Below are 19,128 nucleotides of genomic sequence, written 5' to 3'. Positions count from 1 at the left end.
AATGTTTACCCCACTTCCCTAAAATGGGGGGGTGGAATTTTGTATGGAGCATGCCAAGTATTTGGATTTAACGCGAGCGAAGCCGCGGGCAAAAGCTAGTTATTGAATAAAACCATCTCAGTTAACTAAAGTGAATCTTAAACTTATACTATTAAACGAGCAATTCTTGTATATTTATTAAATAAATTTTATTTATTTATATATACCGACGATCTCGGAAACCGCTCTAACGATTTCGCTGAAATTTGTTATATGGGGGTTTTCGGGGGTGAAAAATCGATCTAGTGTAGCCTTAGATCCCGGAAAACGCGAATTTTCGAGTTTTCATGAGTTTTTCTTTCGCGTTTGTAAACGTAAAATATGGTCCTTAATTTCGCCGCGCGTGCATCGATTCCGCTTAGCTCAGTCGTACAAGGTCGGTCTAATGTACGCACATAGATCGTAGGTGTCAGGGTTTCGAATCCCAGCCAGAAATTAAGTTTTGTTTTTTGTCTTTTTTTTTGTTTTTGTATTTATAAGAGTTTTTTTATCTAAAGAAGTGATATATTAAAATAGAACCGAGCGAAGCTCGGTCGCCCAGATATTTTTTTTTTTTATACTACATCGGTGGCAAACAAGTATACGGCCCGCCTGATGTAAAGCGGTCACCGTAACCTACGGACGCCTGCAACTCAAACAGTGTCACATGCGCGTTGCCACCCCATTAGAAACTTGTACATTCCCTTTTTATGTGTTAAGTACACAGCAAAAAGAGTGTACAAGTTCCAAGGAGGGTTCGGGTTGCCGACGACTCAAAGGACAATAAACGGAACAAGTTAGTTCCGTATGTCCTCCCGTCATCAGCACACCGCACCCTCGTTGAGCTCTGGCAATCTTACTCACCGACAGGAACACAACACTATGAGTAGGGTCTAGTGCTATTAGATATTGAGATATTATAACCAACAGAACACTGAAAAGTCAGCACTTATAGTTTAGTCAGTAGTTAATTAGTCTGTGGTGTCTTAATTGACAGATTGAAGTCGACGAGTAGAAAAACCTTCTTTTGCACTTATATTTTGAATAACCACACTATTTTCGGTGCTAAAATCATTTTATTGTTGCGCCGACATTTTTCACTCGGTAAACAAACACATACGCATATCGTATACGCTGCATACGCAGCGTATAAACTAACATTACAAATATCTGGGCGACCGAGCTTCGCTCGGTTCTATTTTAATATATCACGTCTATAGATAAAAAAAACTCTTATAAATACAAAAACAAAAAAAAAGACAAAAAACAAAAACTTAATTTCTGGCCGGGATTCGAAACCCTGACACCTACGATCTATCTGCGTACATTAGACCGACCTCGTACGACTGAACTAAGCGGAATCGATGCGCGCACGGCGAAATTAACGACCATATTTTACGTTTACAAACGCGAAAGAAAAACTCATGAAAACTCGAAAATTCGCGTTTTCCGGGATCTAAGGCTACGCTAGATCGATTTTTCACCCCCGTAAATCAAGCGAAATCGTTAGAGCGGTTTCCGAGATTAAATAAATAAATAAATATACAAGAATTGCTCGTTTAAAAGTATAAGATATTCATTTATTTGCATGAACAAAATTACATTATGGAAACTAAAACAAAACAGAAAACTCTATAGATAGCTTTTATCTTAAATGGGCTCTACTTAATAGATTGAATAATATATAGAATCTTATTCAGAAACTTTATTCGTGTTGCTAATATGCCGTGATCAGGTATTCAAAACTTAGCTTAGAAAGAATTTTTAATGTTGTGTTATTTTGTTTACTTGTGACAACCCTATACAGGATTTAAATTTCTTTTGTTCACCAGACACAATTTTTTTTTATTTCTATCACTTTAGCCTTTATGTTTACTGTGTTTCGGGTCAAAACTGTTTCCTCCGTATTACAACTTCTTACCTTTTGCAAATAATAATGCTATTGTAACGAGTTTTAATAGTTTTATGGCTTTTCTGCCTTACAGTAGGCCTAGCACATGATGGCCGCGGGAGTATGTCGCCGCGAGATAGATGACACGTCTTTGTCTAATTGTATTAATGACATAAGGACAGGTAGTCTATCTCGCGGCGACATACTCCCGCGGCCATCATGTGCTAGGCCTGCTGAAACGGAACGACTATATCACCATGTCTGAGAGCTTGTTTACGTAGTAAGGGCTGCCAACTATATTCTGTGACTTTAGGATATTAATTTTAAGCCGTAATATTAATTTTAATCCCGTATGTCCCGTAAAGTCCTGTCGATTTAAAATACTTCTTTCAGTCCTATTTTAATGTATCGGCATTCGTTACGAAATTTCTCTCTTCCGCACTTGTTTCGTAATGGCCGAAAGGTGTGGTTTTTCGGCGGTTCCGGGGCAACCTACCAAATCCCGCACCGGGGCAAACGACGCAACGGAGCCACGCTGTGACGTCATAGCCCAAATCAATTGTTTAATTTTATTTTTATTGTTCTCTCTATTATTATTTTTCTCTTTATTTTCTCTTTTTTTTGTTATCTAAGTTTCGTGACGCATTGGTTTAACTGTAATGTCATAATTATAAATCTTTATCAAAGAATAAAAGCTTGTTTAAGCTGGATTTGTACAAAATTACTTATTCAAATTGAATTAGATTGTGTCGAAGTAAATAAAGGCAAAGCGAATGAAAACCATCTTTTGTTCCATAATATTGTCTACAAAGTTTTGCTGGTAATTTTATGAAATAATAGCATTTTCTTTCATAACCTAATTAATTATGAAAGCGGTCTTACTTTACTTCATTGAACTGGTTCATTAAAGCATTTTCCGTTTTGTAAACTCGTTCCTATAATTAAATTCATTTTTAATGAATTTAATTCTTTTATCTGAACATTTACATAAAAGAAATTTAATGACGATTATTATATGGATATTAAAAGAGTCTATTATAGGATAGGAAAATAAAATAAAAATAAAAAATAAAATAAAATAATATTTATTGCCACAACTAAGAATATTGTACAACTTAATAACTTAACTACATTTACAGAACAGAAAAAAAGAAATAATAATAATAAACGAAAGTACATACACTTAGAAACTAGGCAATGGGTACGAGTCTCAGCATGTGCTAGTTAGACATAGTGAGCTATCTAGCGCTGATTTTCAGACTAGCCCCTAGCTAGGTCGTCCACGATTCCAGCAACTGCCATACATTGCACTAAAGGCTACGGCGACTGTATGTGTGTGGGCAACTGAGTAATTGGGTGTGTGTGTGTGTGTGTGTGTGTGTGTGTGTGTGTGTGTGTGTGTGTGTGTGTGTGTGTGAGTGTGCGTGTGAGTAGAGTGTGCGTGTGAGTATCTGTACATAAAGGTATGTAATATATATGTAATCTTTTATGCTAATGGGACGATATGATAATTAAAAATAAAAATAAAATAATTAAAAATATATATAAAATAAATAAAAATAGAAATGTTTAATTATAAATTATTCAATTATATCTACTGGGGTTGGTTTCCTTTTTGTAAATCGAGCAGGTATAATTTTACCATTTTCTTGTATTTAAACAAAGACATGGGACATCTCAATGGGATGTCCCATGTCTTTGTTTAACAGGAAGCCAAACTAAATATTATAATCTTTATCTAAAATTCTGTTCCCAATTTTTATTTTAGCCAGTCGACTCTAATTTATTTTTGAACCAAGTTACAAACAACTTCAAAAAAATCAAACCGCTATCTCAAGTTAAATTAATTTTAATTGATGAAGGAAAAATGTCTAGACATAATTAACAACCCGAGGGTCTGTCAGAAATTAGAATTTTGATTACAATAATCTTTCTTTCGAGATAAAGGAAATAGGTACTTAATCATATTTTGTCGAGCAGGTATACTTTTTGGTATCGTAACTACGCACTGTGATTTTTTTGTCCCAAGTGTTTTTTTGCATTTTTACGTACTTACCCAAATATCGTTAAAAAGTTTTCCGTAGACTCTACGTTACACACGTTTGTCATTTTTTTCAAAGCTGTGTTTTGGTCCATATTCTTCTTCTTATCGTGTCGAGGTTCCTTTCTTATACAGTAGATGCCCAATAGGCAGCAGCATTAACAGCCCTGGCTGTCGCGTCTCTCAGGTCGAGCTCCGAGCAGTGATGCGGGCATGCTGCGGGGCAAGCCAGTAGGTGCGCCATGGCTTGCGGCGCTGTGTCGCAGGTGCATTGGGTCGAGGGGCTGCGGAGCAATCCCCATTTGGCCATGCTTTGCTTACAGCGACCAACCATATTTCCATATTTAATTTTAATGACTACTACAGAGCTAAATAAAATTAAGGTGCACAACTGCACACAAATCGTAGCTTAACCGTTCGTAGACATAATGTAATGCAGTAATAAGCTATAACATCGAGGAAACTCTAAAAATTATCTTACCTGCAGGCCTAGCACATGATGGCCGCGGGAGTATGTCGCCGCGAGATAGACTACCTGTCCTTATGTCATTAATACAATTAGACAAAGACGTGTCATCTATCTCGCGGCGACATACTCCCGCGGCCATCATGTGCTAGGCCTACAGGAGACAATATTATTTTAATACGTAGCCCCGAGCTCATAATTTTGAATTATGATGCAATCGGGTAGATAAAGTTTTTTGAATTTATTATTTATTAATCAAATTGACCGAAATGACGTTTATATTACAATATTTTTTCGCGTTTTGAATGAAATTAGAAAAAAAACACAAATGACAGCCAAGTGACACTGACAGTAAAGTTCATATCGCTTTTTTCCCAATTTTGAAAAAGTTCTCCAATAGATATGATTGGGAAGTAAGTGAAAAAAAAATCAGGGAGTACCTACCGCGCGGAGGAAGTGAAACTTCGTAATGTGGAATTAAAATAGGAAGGGCTATTATAAATTCGACGCTTAACGCTGTCAGTTAGAAGTTGCATTCGAAGTCTCACTTCAACAAAAACGCTTCGTTTTCCCGTCGCGTTATAAAACTCAGTGCGAAACGTTAAACATGAAACCAATCTCACTAGACCTCATTATTTATTAATAAAGTCACGTTAACGATGCTCTTCTCATTATAATGAAATTGGGATATAAAATATTGGAAAATCTTTTAAAATGTTATTATCTGGAAACTTGTAAAATATCGTTAATCTTAATTTGTACCTAACCTAAGGTTGGTGAATTTGGGGGCAGATTTCACCAAAAATAAAACTTTAGATTTTCTTTTTCTATGCTGACTATCATTATGAATAAATAGCCTTATTCCAACCTACAGCTTCTGATAATTTTGTCCGTCAGCTAATAATTAGTTTTATTTTATTTCTGGCAACATTCTAGTTGATCCCTCGGCATAATTTGCGACACCCAAGCGAGCCGCTCTCGGAAAGTAAGTATCTGCCGTTGAGCGAGTTTTATCATGAGTAGCCAACGATTAACTTTCTATTTCTCTGAGACCTTCACGATTTTTGTATCCATTGTTGGTTTTTAAAGCGAGAAAATAGTCGGAGCATTACCTAGCCTATTAACCAGTCACATATAGGTAGTTAAGTTGCATAATTGTTCCATATTTATTTTCTGAGCCGCATTCTCCCGAATCACAGAATATATAATAGTACAAGTACAGAAGGCCCACTGCTTTGATGTTCACGAAGTGCCGCCTTTTTAAATGCCTACAAAAGTCTAACAAAGAAACGAGCCGCACGTGCGCAGCGTCGGATGATAGGGTTGCCTATGGATTAAAACAAATTCATTCTCGGATAAAATGTTACACTATATATTCAAGTCTTGGGTACTTTCTAGGTATGTATACAGTATTTATATATTTTTGTTTAAGCCTTCAGCATCACAAGCCTTATTGAACTTTTCCGTGGGACTTAATCATTAAGATCTGTGTAAGATTGTCCTATTTTATTCATGATGTCTATTTAACTAAGCATTATTAGCCATTCCACACGTGGACATCGCATATGAACTAAAAAAAACTCGCGATGTAAAGTAACAATAGAAAGTGCGAACGTGCGTTCAGTGAGAACGCGCGCCACCTCTGAGTAGGCCGCGAACTCGCGGCCGCCAGCATGTACTTGTAGCGCGGCGATAGAATCGCGGTGTGAGCCGCCCCTGCCCGAATCAAATTGTTTTTTACCAGTACCTGTAATAAAACAGCAATAATCATATAAATGAAGGTACCAACGGATCCCTAAAGTGATGGATATTATCATTTCCAAGTTAGAGGTCGAAATCCAAGAGTGACCGTAATAAAAAAGTTAGGGCAGTAAAAAGGAGGAAAAAGGAATCAAAATTCAATATTTGTGTGCAAACGAGCATGCGTGCCAATAGCTACTTTACGATATTTGTTTCATTTGCATTCGACGCACGAAAAACTGGTCATTTACTCTTTATTAATAAGAGTTAGAGTCTACGAGAACCGTAAGATTTTGATTTCTTAGAATATGTTACGTAATAGCGTAAACATTACGGATAATGTCTCTTCGTAAGGAGAAAATGGACAATGCAGCTAAACAGGATCTAAAACCAAAAAATATATACATTTTTCGTTAATTTTTACCCTATCGAGCATCAAATGTTTTAAAGTCTGAATGTGATATCCGAAACTGGCTCATAAAAATACTTAATCGGAAGTCGAGAAGATCATCTTGAACCGAGCAGTGGGATACTGTAATAGGCTAGTAAAACTAAATGACTTTGCGGGGCAGGAAACTAGAGAAATAGAATCCTCAGACTGTCGCCTATAACAATAAGATATTCCGGCCTCTGTAATAATGTATCAATTTATATTTCAGTATACTTTTACGAGCACTGTCCCATTTATTGTTACTTAACTGGTCTATAGCATGTCACGAATTGAGCTATTCCCTGGGCCTGATTCAGCTTCATGCTTGTGACGGTTTTGATGTTATTTTGTTATGGCCTTGGTGATTTGGCATTTTGTTTAGTGAGTGGAAACTTGCGGTATCTAATACACATATATTTTCACAAATATTGACAGACATGACATATTTGCTGCGATTTGTGATATACGCAAAAGATTATTTGAACAAGAAAATATATGTGTATTAGATACCGCAAGTTTCCAACTTCCATATACAGCGTGTGGATTCCATACGGGCGAATAATGTATCCAGGTATAGTATCTAACCATACAAATCATATAATATAATCATTTTATTAAAAAGTGTTATTAATTAAGAGTAATTATTTTTTTAAATCTGACCAAGCAGCAATGTACGCCGTCCATATTAACTTGACATGACATAAACGTCATGTCGTAATGACATTTAGATAGGTACGCTAATTGATGTGGACGTAATACATTGCGTGCTGAATTATTATGTATGAAAACAAAATATCTCATCTATTCAATAAAAAAACCATGTAGTTAGGCTCCTTAGGTCCAATACTAATCGTTATTCAAATATTCGCCCGTAAGGAATACACACGCTGTATAAAGGGCCCAACAAAGTAGCCAAAGGCACAAACGCTTACGATAATATCGCTATCGTTAGCTGGCTACCTGTCTCCATCGCTCTTACGTGTTGGTGTGACAGAGCCAGACTGCGTTTCGATCGGCGTCTAGCGTCAACGATTCTCGTTTCGGCTAGGCCAGCTGATTATCAGTTCACCTGATCATATCGACCTTTTTTTTTAATACTACGTTGGTGGCAAACAAGCGTACGGCCCGTCTGATGGAAAGCGGTCACCGTAACCAATGGACGCCTGCAACTCAAAGAGTGTCACATGCGCGTTGCCAACCCATTAGAAACTTGTACATTCCCTTTTGCTGTGTTAAATACACAGTAAAAAGGAGTGCACAAGTTCCAAGGAGGGTTCGGGTTGCCGAAGACTCAAAGGACAATAGACGGAATAAGTCAGTTCCGTAAGTCCTCCCGTCATCAGCACACCACACCCTCGTTGAGCTCTGGCAGCCTTACTCACCGGCAGGAACACAACACTATGAGTAGGGTCTAGTGCTATTTGGCTGCGGTTTTCTGTAAAGCGGAGGTACTACCCCAGTTGGGCTCTGCTCTAGATTTGACCGAGATGATATCCGCTGTGCTGTGCCCTACCACACAAAGCGGAATATCATTCGCTATGCCCTACCCCCTACTAAATACGACCTGTCAGTGAATTGTAAAAGGCGACAGTGACCTATAAAGTAACAAGCCCACATCGTTGAGATATCTGGCTTTCTGTAGAACCTTTTAGGCTTTTCCAGTCATATCGTACCAATACTCAAGTATTCACTTCAAGGACTTCAAAGTCGTATCAAAACCATTTCAACCCCATATCCAGTGGTAACATCTGAATCGGCTCGTAAATCTATTTTTGTAAATCTGTCGTGACCTCAAAGGTCAGGGTGTGCCCTTGATTGCGTGAGCGTTGGTTGAGTACATAATTATTTTTACACAGGGTCAATGGGTTCTGGAGTGTGAAGGGTAGACGCGGTATAAATTTTCAACAAATCGTCACTACTTTTAAAAAAACTTGTATCTTCGTCTGTCAATGAAAAGAAAATTGTAGTAAGTATGTATGGAATGCAAATAGACTTACTGCGTTTTAACTTTGAGGAACAGCGTGAGATACGAGATTTTTTAAAAGTAGTGACGGAATCTAGGTTTATGTCGTCTTATTGGATGAATACAATGAATAAAAAAATAAAAAATTGTCTGTCTACTACAGTTTTAACTTCTTGAGTTGTGGGAAGCAGTAAAACCTGGGTTTAATGAATAAATACATAAATTATACTGATTTATTTTAGGTCAATTTATTTTTTCGATGACTATTCAAAAATATAACCAATGTACAATCAAACTTAACAAGTTTAGATATGACTACGAAGTACATAAATGAATATGAATATATCAAAAAGGTTTCTCTTAACAATGGGCGAAAATAAATATTAAACTTTAATTTGCTGAACGTTGGTCCTATAATAAAAGTTATACTTATTTGCTGTTGGTTTCCTGTTATAATGAGATGACATTCCTGTTAATGTATTAAATTTGTCACATCCACTTATTCTTGCATCACGGATCAAGCCCAGCGACTAATAAATAGGCCGGTAGTAGATCCGATCTGTCGCGGCCTTAAAAACTTCAGGAAGCCAGACTATGTTTTTAGTTAATAGACTTAATTAGACCAGATATAGAATATTCAGTTAATTCATAAAATTGTGTCAGTTTTTTTAATTGTGATGTTTTCAATCAAAACTGCAATTATTCGTCATCAGTCAATGATGGATGGATTGTGTGAAAGAGAATAATATGAGAAAGAAATATATGTGTGGAGATGATGAAAGATAGAAGAGAATGGTAGAGGAAGACATGCTGTACCAACCCCACATAACGTGGGATAAGGGTAGGAGGAAGAGACAGTCAATTGAATACGGCGTAATCTTTATACATTTTTTTTTAAATGAACCTGACTAATACCCTAATTATTAGGTACCTGGTACCTCTTAGTACGTAATAAAAATAAGGTGATTTGTGGTAAAATAGTAAGAAACTATAAATTTCTGTCAGCCTAGCATAAAAATAATTGAAGTCTCATGTTTCTTTCTGAACAGTAAATATTTATGTTATTACATTTTTGTATGAAACATTAAAGAAATAACCTCAAAAAGGAATCTTTTAGCTTTCGTGTGATTAATAATTCAGAACGTACCTAAATGGTAGGTCTACTTGGAGCCTAAAAATATATTTTTCTCAAACATGCAATGAAATATTTGTCTTTACGTTCCATAAAATGGGCTGGGAAGTATCGCTTTTTGGGCGCAACAACTCGAGAGGACTGTAAAGGGATTTCATATTATTTTTTAGGCCTAGGCCTGCAAAGTAACTTTTTTTTATAAAATATTGTCCTTTAGAGCATTCTTTTTTTATTTCATTGTATGTTTGAGAAAAGCACTATACATGCCTCGGCGTGAAAACGGATTCCCGGCCTCGTATCCCTATCCGGCCTCGCTCGCGCGCTCGCTCGGCTGTATACCCACTTGGCCGGAAATCCTCATTTTCCCGGCCTCTGATGTAATGTACTATTACATCTTATTTAGCAATGAATGGAATCACTTTACATTTTGATTGTGGATATTATTTTTTTGTAACTGAGTCATGGATGTTTTCTATGTATATAATAAATAAATAAATAAATAATAATAAATAAATATTGGGGGACACCTTACACAGATCAACTTAGCCCCAAACTAAGCAAAGCTTGTACTATGGGTGCTAAGCGATGATATACATACTTAAATAGATAAATACATACTTATATACATAGAAAACATCCATGACTCAGGAACAAATATCTGTGCTCATCACACAAATAAATGCCCTTACCGGGATTCGAACCTGGGACCGCGGCTCAGCAGGCAGGGTCACTACCGACTGAGCCAGACCGGTCGTCTGGTCGATAAGTATTTATATATTATATATATCGTTGTCTGAGTACCAAAACACAAGCCTTCTTAAGCTTAACGTGGGCCTCAGTTAATCTGTGTAAAAATGTCCTATAATGTTTATTTATTTATTTATATTTATATTTATTTATTTCCCATATAGGTATGCAAGATACACTTATGTCCGTCATGTTTTCCCTATAACTAAAACAACTGTTATTACTTACTAATACACTACCTACACTTATTACTAGTACACTAATGCTTAATATACCCATTTATTATAAAGTTATGTAATCTTGTAATTCACCCAAACAAATTTGTCCTTCAAATAGTCTGACACATTATAGTAAGATCTTTTAGTTAATCGTGCTTGAATACTTTAACCAAAAAATTAAAATTTTGAAAAAAACCCCGACCGCGACATAGTGGGCCGATTTTTATGAAACATGGCCTGAACACTCCTAACTCAGCTTTCAATAAAAAAAAACTAAATCTAAATCGGTTCATCCGATCGGGAGCTACGATGCCACAGACAGATAAATAGTCAGACAGACAGACAGACATACAGAAACGTCAAACTTATAATACCCCGTCGTTTTTGCGTCGAGGGTTAAAAATAACGTATTTTTACCACGCTCATAATCCTTATTAGAACTTTTAATCTCATTGGGAAAAAAATTGACTAAAATATTCTATACAAAACAATATACATTACATACATACTACACCTATTTTTAACCGACTTCAAAAAAGGAGGAGGTTCTCAATTCGACTGAATGTTTTTTTTTTTTAATTTTTTTTTGTATGTATGTTACTCGATATCTCCGAGAATCGTAGACCGATTTTCAAAATTTTTTTTTTGATCGAACGGGTATAACCCCGAGATGGTCCCATTGGCACCAAGTCGTGGTCTGATGATGTGATCTTGGAGAAATCGAGGGAACTCTTCAAATGTTATAGGCACATGTAATGTTTTTTGTGTATTTTTCAAAGGTGCGCCAGTATTTGCGCCTGATGGTAATAATTTTATGTGGCTGAGCTGATGATGGAAGGTCAACTCCTCAATGGTTAGGAGTTAAAGGACAATTCTTTCACTACTGTACATATATTCGGACTGATACATATAATATCACTAGGAACCACTAAAAATCAACAAATAAATTAACTTTTTAACAAAAAATAAAACCGCCTTCAAAAAAAAAGCGTGTTACAAAACACGGAAAAACTAAAAAGCCAAAAATAATAAACCTTCGAATTCAGATTTCTTATCGGATTGCAATAATCTAAACATCCAAATTATAAACAAATCAATAATTTTTGGAGTCGGGACCAGCCTGCGTATGGTTGGGTAGGGCAAATAGGAAATAGCAAGGCGACGAACAGGTCTGGTACCGACTACAAAAATAATTGATTTGTTTATAATTTGGATGTTTAGATTATTGCAATCCGATAAGAAATCTGAATTCGAAGGTTTATTATTTTTGGCTTTTTAGTTTCTCCGTGTTTTGTAACACGCTTTTTTTTGAAGGCGGTTTTATTTTTTGTTAAAAAGTTATGGTTTAACTGTTCAATATAACCAAGCTTTAGTTGTCAATCAAAATCATTTTAATATTAAGGTTTTACCTACCACTGCTTAATATCTCAATTTTACTTATTTGAAATATATTCTGAATGAATTATTTCCAAATCAGGCTGATAGAAGCTTAGGACGTTTGTTGGTATTACGTAGGCAGGTATATTATTCAAATTTCTATATTTTTGTGTGTTTTAACAAACAATAATAACTGTTTTTAACTTCTGATTAGCAGAAACGTCTGCAATCGATGCCACTAGGCTTAGAATCTTATACTTTTAAACGAGCAATTCTTGTATATTTATTTATTTATTTATTTATTTATTTATTTATTTATTTATTTATTTATTTATACATACCGACGATCTCGAAACTGCTCTAACGATTTCGCTGAAATTTGTTATGTGGGGGTTTTCGGAGGTGAAAAATCGATCTAACTTATCCTTAAGTCTCGGAAAACGCGAATTTTCGAGTTTTCATGCGTTTTTCTTCGCGCGCCATCTCGTGTGCAGTAGATGTATTGTTAAGACAGAATTATTTCGGTCGATGTAAGTACTATTTATTATAAAGACTAGATGGCGACACAGATCAAGGCGTCGCATACGAAACAACAAACATTAGGTAACTTATAATTCGCGGGCGAGGTGTTATAATATTTTCAAGTCTTTTTATATTAATGAAAAGAATACTTAACACGAATAGAAAAATTCACTATTTGAGCTTTTGTGGTGTAACGCGCTCCATCTCGTGTAGAGTAGTTGTATTGTTAAGACAGAATTCTTTCGGTCGATGTAAGTACTATTTATGAGAAAACTAGATGGCGACACAGGTCAAGGATACAAAATAACAAACATTGACTAACTTATGAATTTTATGATTCGCGGGTGAAAACACGTATTCATTAAGTGTTTTAATTATTATTACGAATTTTAAGCTTCTTGTATTATCTCAGTACTATTTTAAAACTCAATACTTCAAACAGATGTGCTATTACATTCTAGAATTATCCGGAAATAATAGGCACATACCGCCATCTCTATTTGAGCTTTCGTGGCAAAACGCGCGCCATCTCGTGTGGAGTAGTTGAGTTGTTAAGACAGAATTCTTTCGCTCGATGTAAGTACTATTTATGATAAAACTAGATGGCGACACAGGTCAAGGATACGAAACAACAAACATTGACTAACTTATGAATCTTATGACACGGTGTTTTCAGTCAAAGGAAATAGTAAATCCGATGTACTTTGTATATGTTTAGGAAAATTAACGATAGAGGGCGTGAAAAACAATTTTATGCCGTAGTGCAAGTTGTTCGCTAGATGTCACTGTTACCCCCGCAAACTGGGTAATGATTGTTATCGTAAAATGTATAAGTATTTTTTGATGTCCAAAATTTTCGCTAGATGTCGCTGTACCACCCGCAAACTAGCGAACGGCATTCTATGGCCAATTACATGTATTAAATTGTAAATTTTGTTAATGTCCTGTTTTATTGGCAAATAAGTTAGCGTTCAAATATTTATTAATTAATGTGACTGGTAGATGAAGGACCTATTTAGAAATCTTGCCATAAATATGTGGCGTTCCATGTTTAAGAGGGTCCACATCAAAGAATATAATACTCACTAGGAGATCCACATGCTTTATACTTTATGTTCTTAAATCCTTTAGGCATGGAAAGTCACATGAAAAGTTGTCGTACCTTAATAATAGATGGCGCTTCATTCGAAAATCTTGACTGATAACTCTATACCATACTATCACAGAATCTTATACTATTAAACGAGCAATTCTTGTATATTTATTTATTTATTTATTTATATATACCGACGATCTCGGAAACCGCTCTAACGATTTCGCTGAAATTTGTTATGTGGGGGTTTTCGGGGGTGAAAAATCGATCTAGCGTAGCCTTAGATCCCGGAAAACGCGAATTTTCGAGTTTTCATGAGTTTTTCTTTCGCGTTTGTAAACGTAAAATATGGTCCTTAATTTCGCCGCGCGCGCATCGATTCCGCTTAGCTCAGTCGTACGAGGTCGGTCTAATGTACGCAGATAGATCGTAGGTGTCAGGGTTTCGAATCCCGGCCAGAAATTAAGTTTTTGTTTTTTGGCTTTTTTTTTGTTTTTGTATTTATAAGAGTTTTTTTTAATCTAAAGACGTGATATATTAAAATAGAACCGAGCGAAGCTCGGTCGCCCAGATATTAAATTTAAAAGTGGAAAACGTCTGCCTTGGGTGAGACTTGAACTCACGGCCTCTGGACCAATATTCCAGCGCTCTGCCAACTGAGCCAGCAAGACTTCAACCAAGCCAGTGAAATTTTCCACTACTAAGGTCAATGGGACCCGTAGCGACATCTACCGTAAGAGTGTTAAACTTCTTAAATAATAACTGCTTGTATCGAAAAAAAAATCTTTATTGTAGATAAAAGAGCAAGTTCCATAAATAAATAAATGTTCATTATTCATGTATCATTCAAACATTCTTACACAGATTGACAAGAGGGCTTGTGTTGTGCAGGTACCTACTCAGGCAACGGTAGATATAATAAACAAATACTTATATGTATATACATAGAAAACATCCATGACTCAGGAACAAATCTATGCTCATCATACAAATAATAGTTATTTGTTATACAAGGGGGCAAAGTTGTATTTTAACGCCGAGTGTGAAATTGAAAAACGAGCAAGTGAAAGGATTCTATAGTTGAACCACGAGCGAAGCGAGTGGTTCGAGAATAGAATCCTGAACTTGCGAGTTTTTTAACACACGAGAAGTAAAATACATTTGCACCCGAGTGTAACACAAAACTTTTCCCCTCACTATAGCGAGGAAACTACAACGCAAAAAATGCGTTTATCACTGCTTCCAGTAGTTCCACAGGTGGCAAATCATCTTTATTACTAGATTCACCTACTTTTATCAATTTTAAAGCAGTTAATTTGACTTTATTCAAGGTCAAATTACTTTACCCACTAGTGGATAAAATGCGTTTTTACCCGCTGGTATTAAAGGACAAAACACGTGTTTCCGAGCTAGTGAGGGGAAAATGCCTTTACCGGGATCGCATTTTACCCTTTTGTCATAGCATTAAAATAAAGAATTTCAAGTGTTAAGGTTTCATTCAAATACCTACCACAAAACAACTTTAGAATAAACTCTCTTGTTAAAACCGCCATAATTAAAACGGAGAGAAGTGCTACAGTGAACCAACATTCTATTTATTTTCCAAGTGCTGGAAAAATCATATTTTTCACGGCACAGGTGAGAAGGAAAAGCAATTACATCCTGCTCATTTAATTAAGTATGACATGGAATGACAAAAATGGACAAGGTACTTATTTAATTATTTTTATGATGTCTCTTTTCCGGTTGAAAAACATGTATAGGTGTTTTTTTTATTATAAAATACACACCAACAGTATAATGTACAATTACAACAATTACAAGTACAACAGTACAATTCAAACAATATAATGTAATAATAGAGGACACCCATAATATTTATGCACCAATAACAGGCGTGCAGCAACACTCAAACAGTTCGAGGCTTTTACACTACTACCTAGCTAAAATATATTAAACTTAATTATTTTATACCTAATAATTACAATTTAGCAAGTCAGTTAAACGCACTTAAAAAAAAAACAAAGAAAAGGGTATGTAAAATAACCTAACCACAAAATTAAAATTTTGAAAAACCCCCGACCGCGACATGGTAGACCGATTTTCATGAAACATGGCTAAGAACACTCCTGACTAACTCAGCTTTCAGACAAAAAAAAACTAAATCTAAATCGGTTCATCCGTTCGGGAGCTACGATGCCACAGACAGACACACACACAGACAGACAGACAAACAGACAGATAGACAGACAGACGGACAGACGGACAGACAGACATACAGACAGACGGACAGACACGTCAAACTTATAACACCCCGTCGTTTTTTCGTCGGGGGTTAATATAGTGTTAGTCTAATTCTACACGTCTAAAGCTAAATGCTATAATATTTAGATAAAGTTTCATTTATAGAAAGCAGGAGTAAATTTTTTCTAAACATTTATTTTGTCTATTCAAAATTTCAACCTTTACAAATTACCTACCTACTTGAAAGTGGGTGTGACTAGTAAAGACAGTTTGCATATATTTCAACTGAATAAAAAGCGATAGCCGTTTTGATAGTTTTGTTTTTTAAACCCCAGAACTAAGGGCCACAGCCCACCAACCATGCGGGTGGTGCAAGACCCGCATGGTTGGTGGGCTGTCAAGTGTCAAATTCCATGTAAAATGATGGGTTATCCTTCGGGTTAACACTCCATTTTCAGTGGTGTAAGTGACCCTAAGAGTGCCACTGAAGTTTGAGCAGTTTCATATGCTAGGCCGTTTATAGGAATGCCTTTATTTTATGTCGATAAAAATGTAGAAAAAATGCCGTATCTACAATTTCACATCGCCGCGAACGCCCGCGATAAACGAGAGGCGTTTAAGTAAAGACGTTTCTAATTTTCGTCGACTGTACCTCATAATGAGCCAAGTTAATTAGTAATCTCAGCCTCATTTAATATAATTAGGACGTGAGAGACAGCGTAATGGATGTCATGTTATTTCTAAAGCGGTACTTGTCATGTTACTTCCATGGAGTTTTGATAGCACAATTTATATGTACGGTATGTATAAATGGGAAAGCGTGTGTATGCTATTTGTTTGTCCGTCGTTTAAGGCAAAACGGCGGAGCGACGAATTGACGTGATTTTTTAAGCGAAAATAGATGAGATGGAGAGTGACATAGGCTACTTTTTGTCTCTTTCAAAATGCAGGAGTTTGCAAATCTAAGTTTGAATGGAGTTCACAATTTTTGAAATTAAGGGGAGCGAAGCCACGGGCAAAAGCTAGTTATGTACAGTTAGCTGCAGAGAAAATTACACCCCCTTGAATATAAAATGCAAGGGGGTTTACTTTTCCCTGCAGCTGGTAGAACGCACCATATACAGAGTGGGTCCTGTAACAAAGGCGAAGGATTGAACTCTAGGCTATTCTCCTTATACTGATCAACATTTGTTCGGCGACTTTTAAAACTAACTTGTATTTTGATTTTTATCACCCTTGAAAGTTTTTTCTAAGAGGTAATGTATTGCGAATACTTGTTGGCGACAGATCCGCCGACACCTCGAATTAACTCCCCAGCAACAGCGATGACGTCCACCGTCGCGTCACCGGACCGGTTACCGGCGACGGGAACGAACGGCCGGCCCGCGGGGGACGGCAGAACAAAAATTCGCTCGCTTAACGCGCTACCCATGTCGCGCCGCGTCAAAAATAATTGTTAAATATATAATCTTTGTATTGAAGAACCAGTAATTAAAATAGTGTTTACAGTCCGCTATCGTTTCACTCAGCAGTCTAGATATCCTGGATTCAAGCATACCTAACACACGAACTAGGCACTAGACGCAACATATGGTCCTTATCTCACCGAAGAAGAAGATACGGAGATTTTTTTTCTGAAGTCGGCCGACCACGAGAGCGCAGTTCTTCGATCATCAGCATCACCATCCGTCGATCTTCACTGTCTTCAGGCCAGCCGCTTATGCCAGGGAGTACCTACACTCGTAAGACAACGGCAGCCCAAATACATCAACGACGGACTTAGGTATTGCGAAGGACACCGAGCGAACATACTACGAGATAAGAAGCAATCAATTACGTACCTTGTGCAGGAAATAATCAAAAGTGAGACCGAAGTGCAATAGGAACAGGAGCCCACAACTACTGGACATAATCAGGAAAGCATAACTGTGAGGTCTTTCCAATTCCTATTACTTAATTAAACTCGGTTATTTTCATTTAAATTATTAATATCTGGGCAACCGAGCTTCGCTCGGTTCTGTTTCGTATCCTTGACATGTGTCGCCATCTAGTTCAAAAATGAATAGTACCTACATCGAGCGAAAGAATTCTCAGCCTTAACAACACAACTACTCCACACGAGATGGCGCGCATTTCGCCACAAAAACTCAAATAGTGTATTTTTCTATTCGTTTTAGCCTTGACCTGTGTCGCCATCTAGTGTTTGCAATAAATAGTACTTACATCGACCGAAAGAATTCTGTCTTAACAGTACAACTACTGCACACGAGATGGCGCGCGAAGAAAAACGCATGAAAACTCGAAAATTCGCGTTTTCCGGGACCTAAGGATAAGTTAGACCGATTTTTCACCCCCAAAAACCCCCACATAACAAATTTCTGCGAAATCGTTAGAGCGGTTTCCGAGATCGTCAGTGTAAATAAATATATATATAAATAAATAAATAAATAAATAAATAAATATACAAGAATTGCTCGTTTAAAAGTATAAGATTTCCAAACCATAGCATTTATTACATTTCTCAAATAGTATTATTACACGTAATTGTGCAGCTTAACATTGCTTCGATCTCAATATATAACAACATAAATATTATTTCAAATTCAAATTCATAATTCAATAGTTAAATTCACGAATAAGAAATAATCTAAATCATTGCAATTCAATCGAACTATAATCATTTATTATTTACACATAAAATAATCATACCTATTCATTATATTTACATACATACAAATTAACTTCAATACCTATATAATCATTTCAATAATATACATTAACGGAATTTTATTGTTTAAAGTTTCAATTTCATACGTAAATAAAGTAAACTGCAAAGTAACATACATTAAACAATAAGATAACGTATTTATTTACAGCTGTGTTTACTTATTCATAAGTAAGTAAAATCAGCAAAACATCAACCTAATTTTATTAACAATTCCATTTTATTCAATCTTATTATCATAACTAAAATTCATATTGCTAAGTCATTCAATATTCAACGAAATATTCCATACCTAGTTTCATAGTCAATAGGTGGGTATACCTATAACATATTGCATACCAATAGCCAGAGCGGCTTCGCACCTAATATTATAAGCGCCTTAAGAAAGTGCGCGGGCAAATCTTTCATTGACATTTTTATATTGCTATAAATAATCATCAGTCATTAAAATCTTAGTCTGGAATTGTTAACTATTGCTATTTATTTTCATCAGTGAATTGCAAAGTGATTAGCGCTTATAA

At 36.1% G+C, this 19,128-nt stretch overlaps 1 protein-coding gene across 1 annotated transcript in view; it reads left to right on the top strand.

The window, feature by feature from the left end:
- LOC125238233 overlaps nt 1-17,342 on the top strand; it is a 43,927-nt gene extending 26,585 nt beyond the window's left edge. The window contains exon 4 of the mRNA XM_048145507.1: nt 17,170-17,342. Within this exon, the coding sequence (XP_048001464.1) occupies nt 17,170-17,342 (173 nt within the window). The remainder of the gene's footprint in view (nt 1-17,169) is intronic.
- Nucleotides 17,343-19,128: the final 1,786 nt, after the last annotated feature.

Source organism: Leguminivora glycinivorella, chromosome 23 (genome assembly GCF_023078275.1).
Source record: "Leguminivora glycinivorella isolate SPB_JAAS2020 chromosome 23, LegGlyc_1.1, whole genome shotgun sequence".
Lineage (NCBI taxonomy): Eukaryota > Metazoa > Arthropoda > Insecta > Lepidoptera > Tortricidae > Leguminivora > Leguminivora glycinivorella.
Note: the sequence above shows the minus strand (reverse complement) of the source record. Positions and strands in the feature narration are given on the sequence as shown.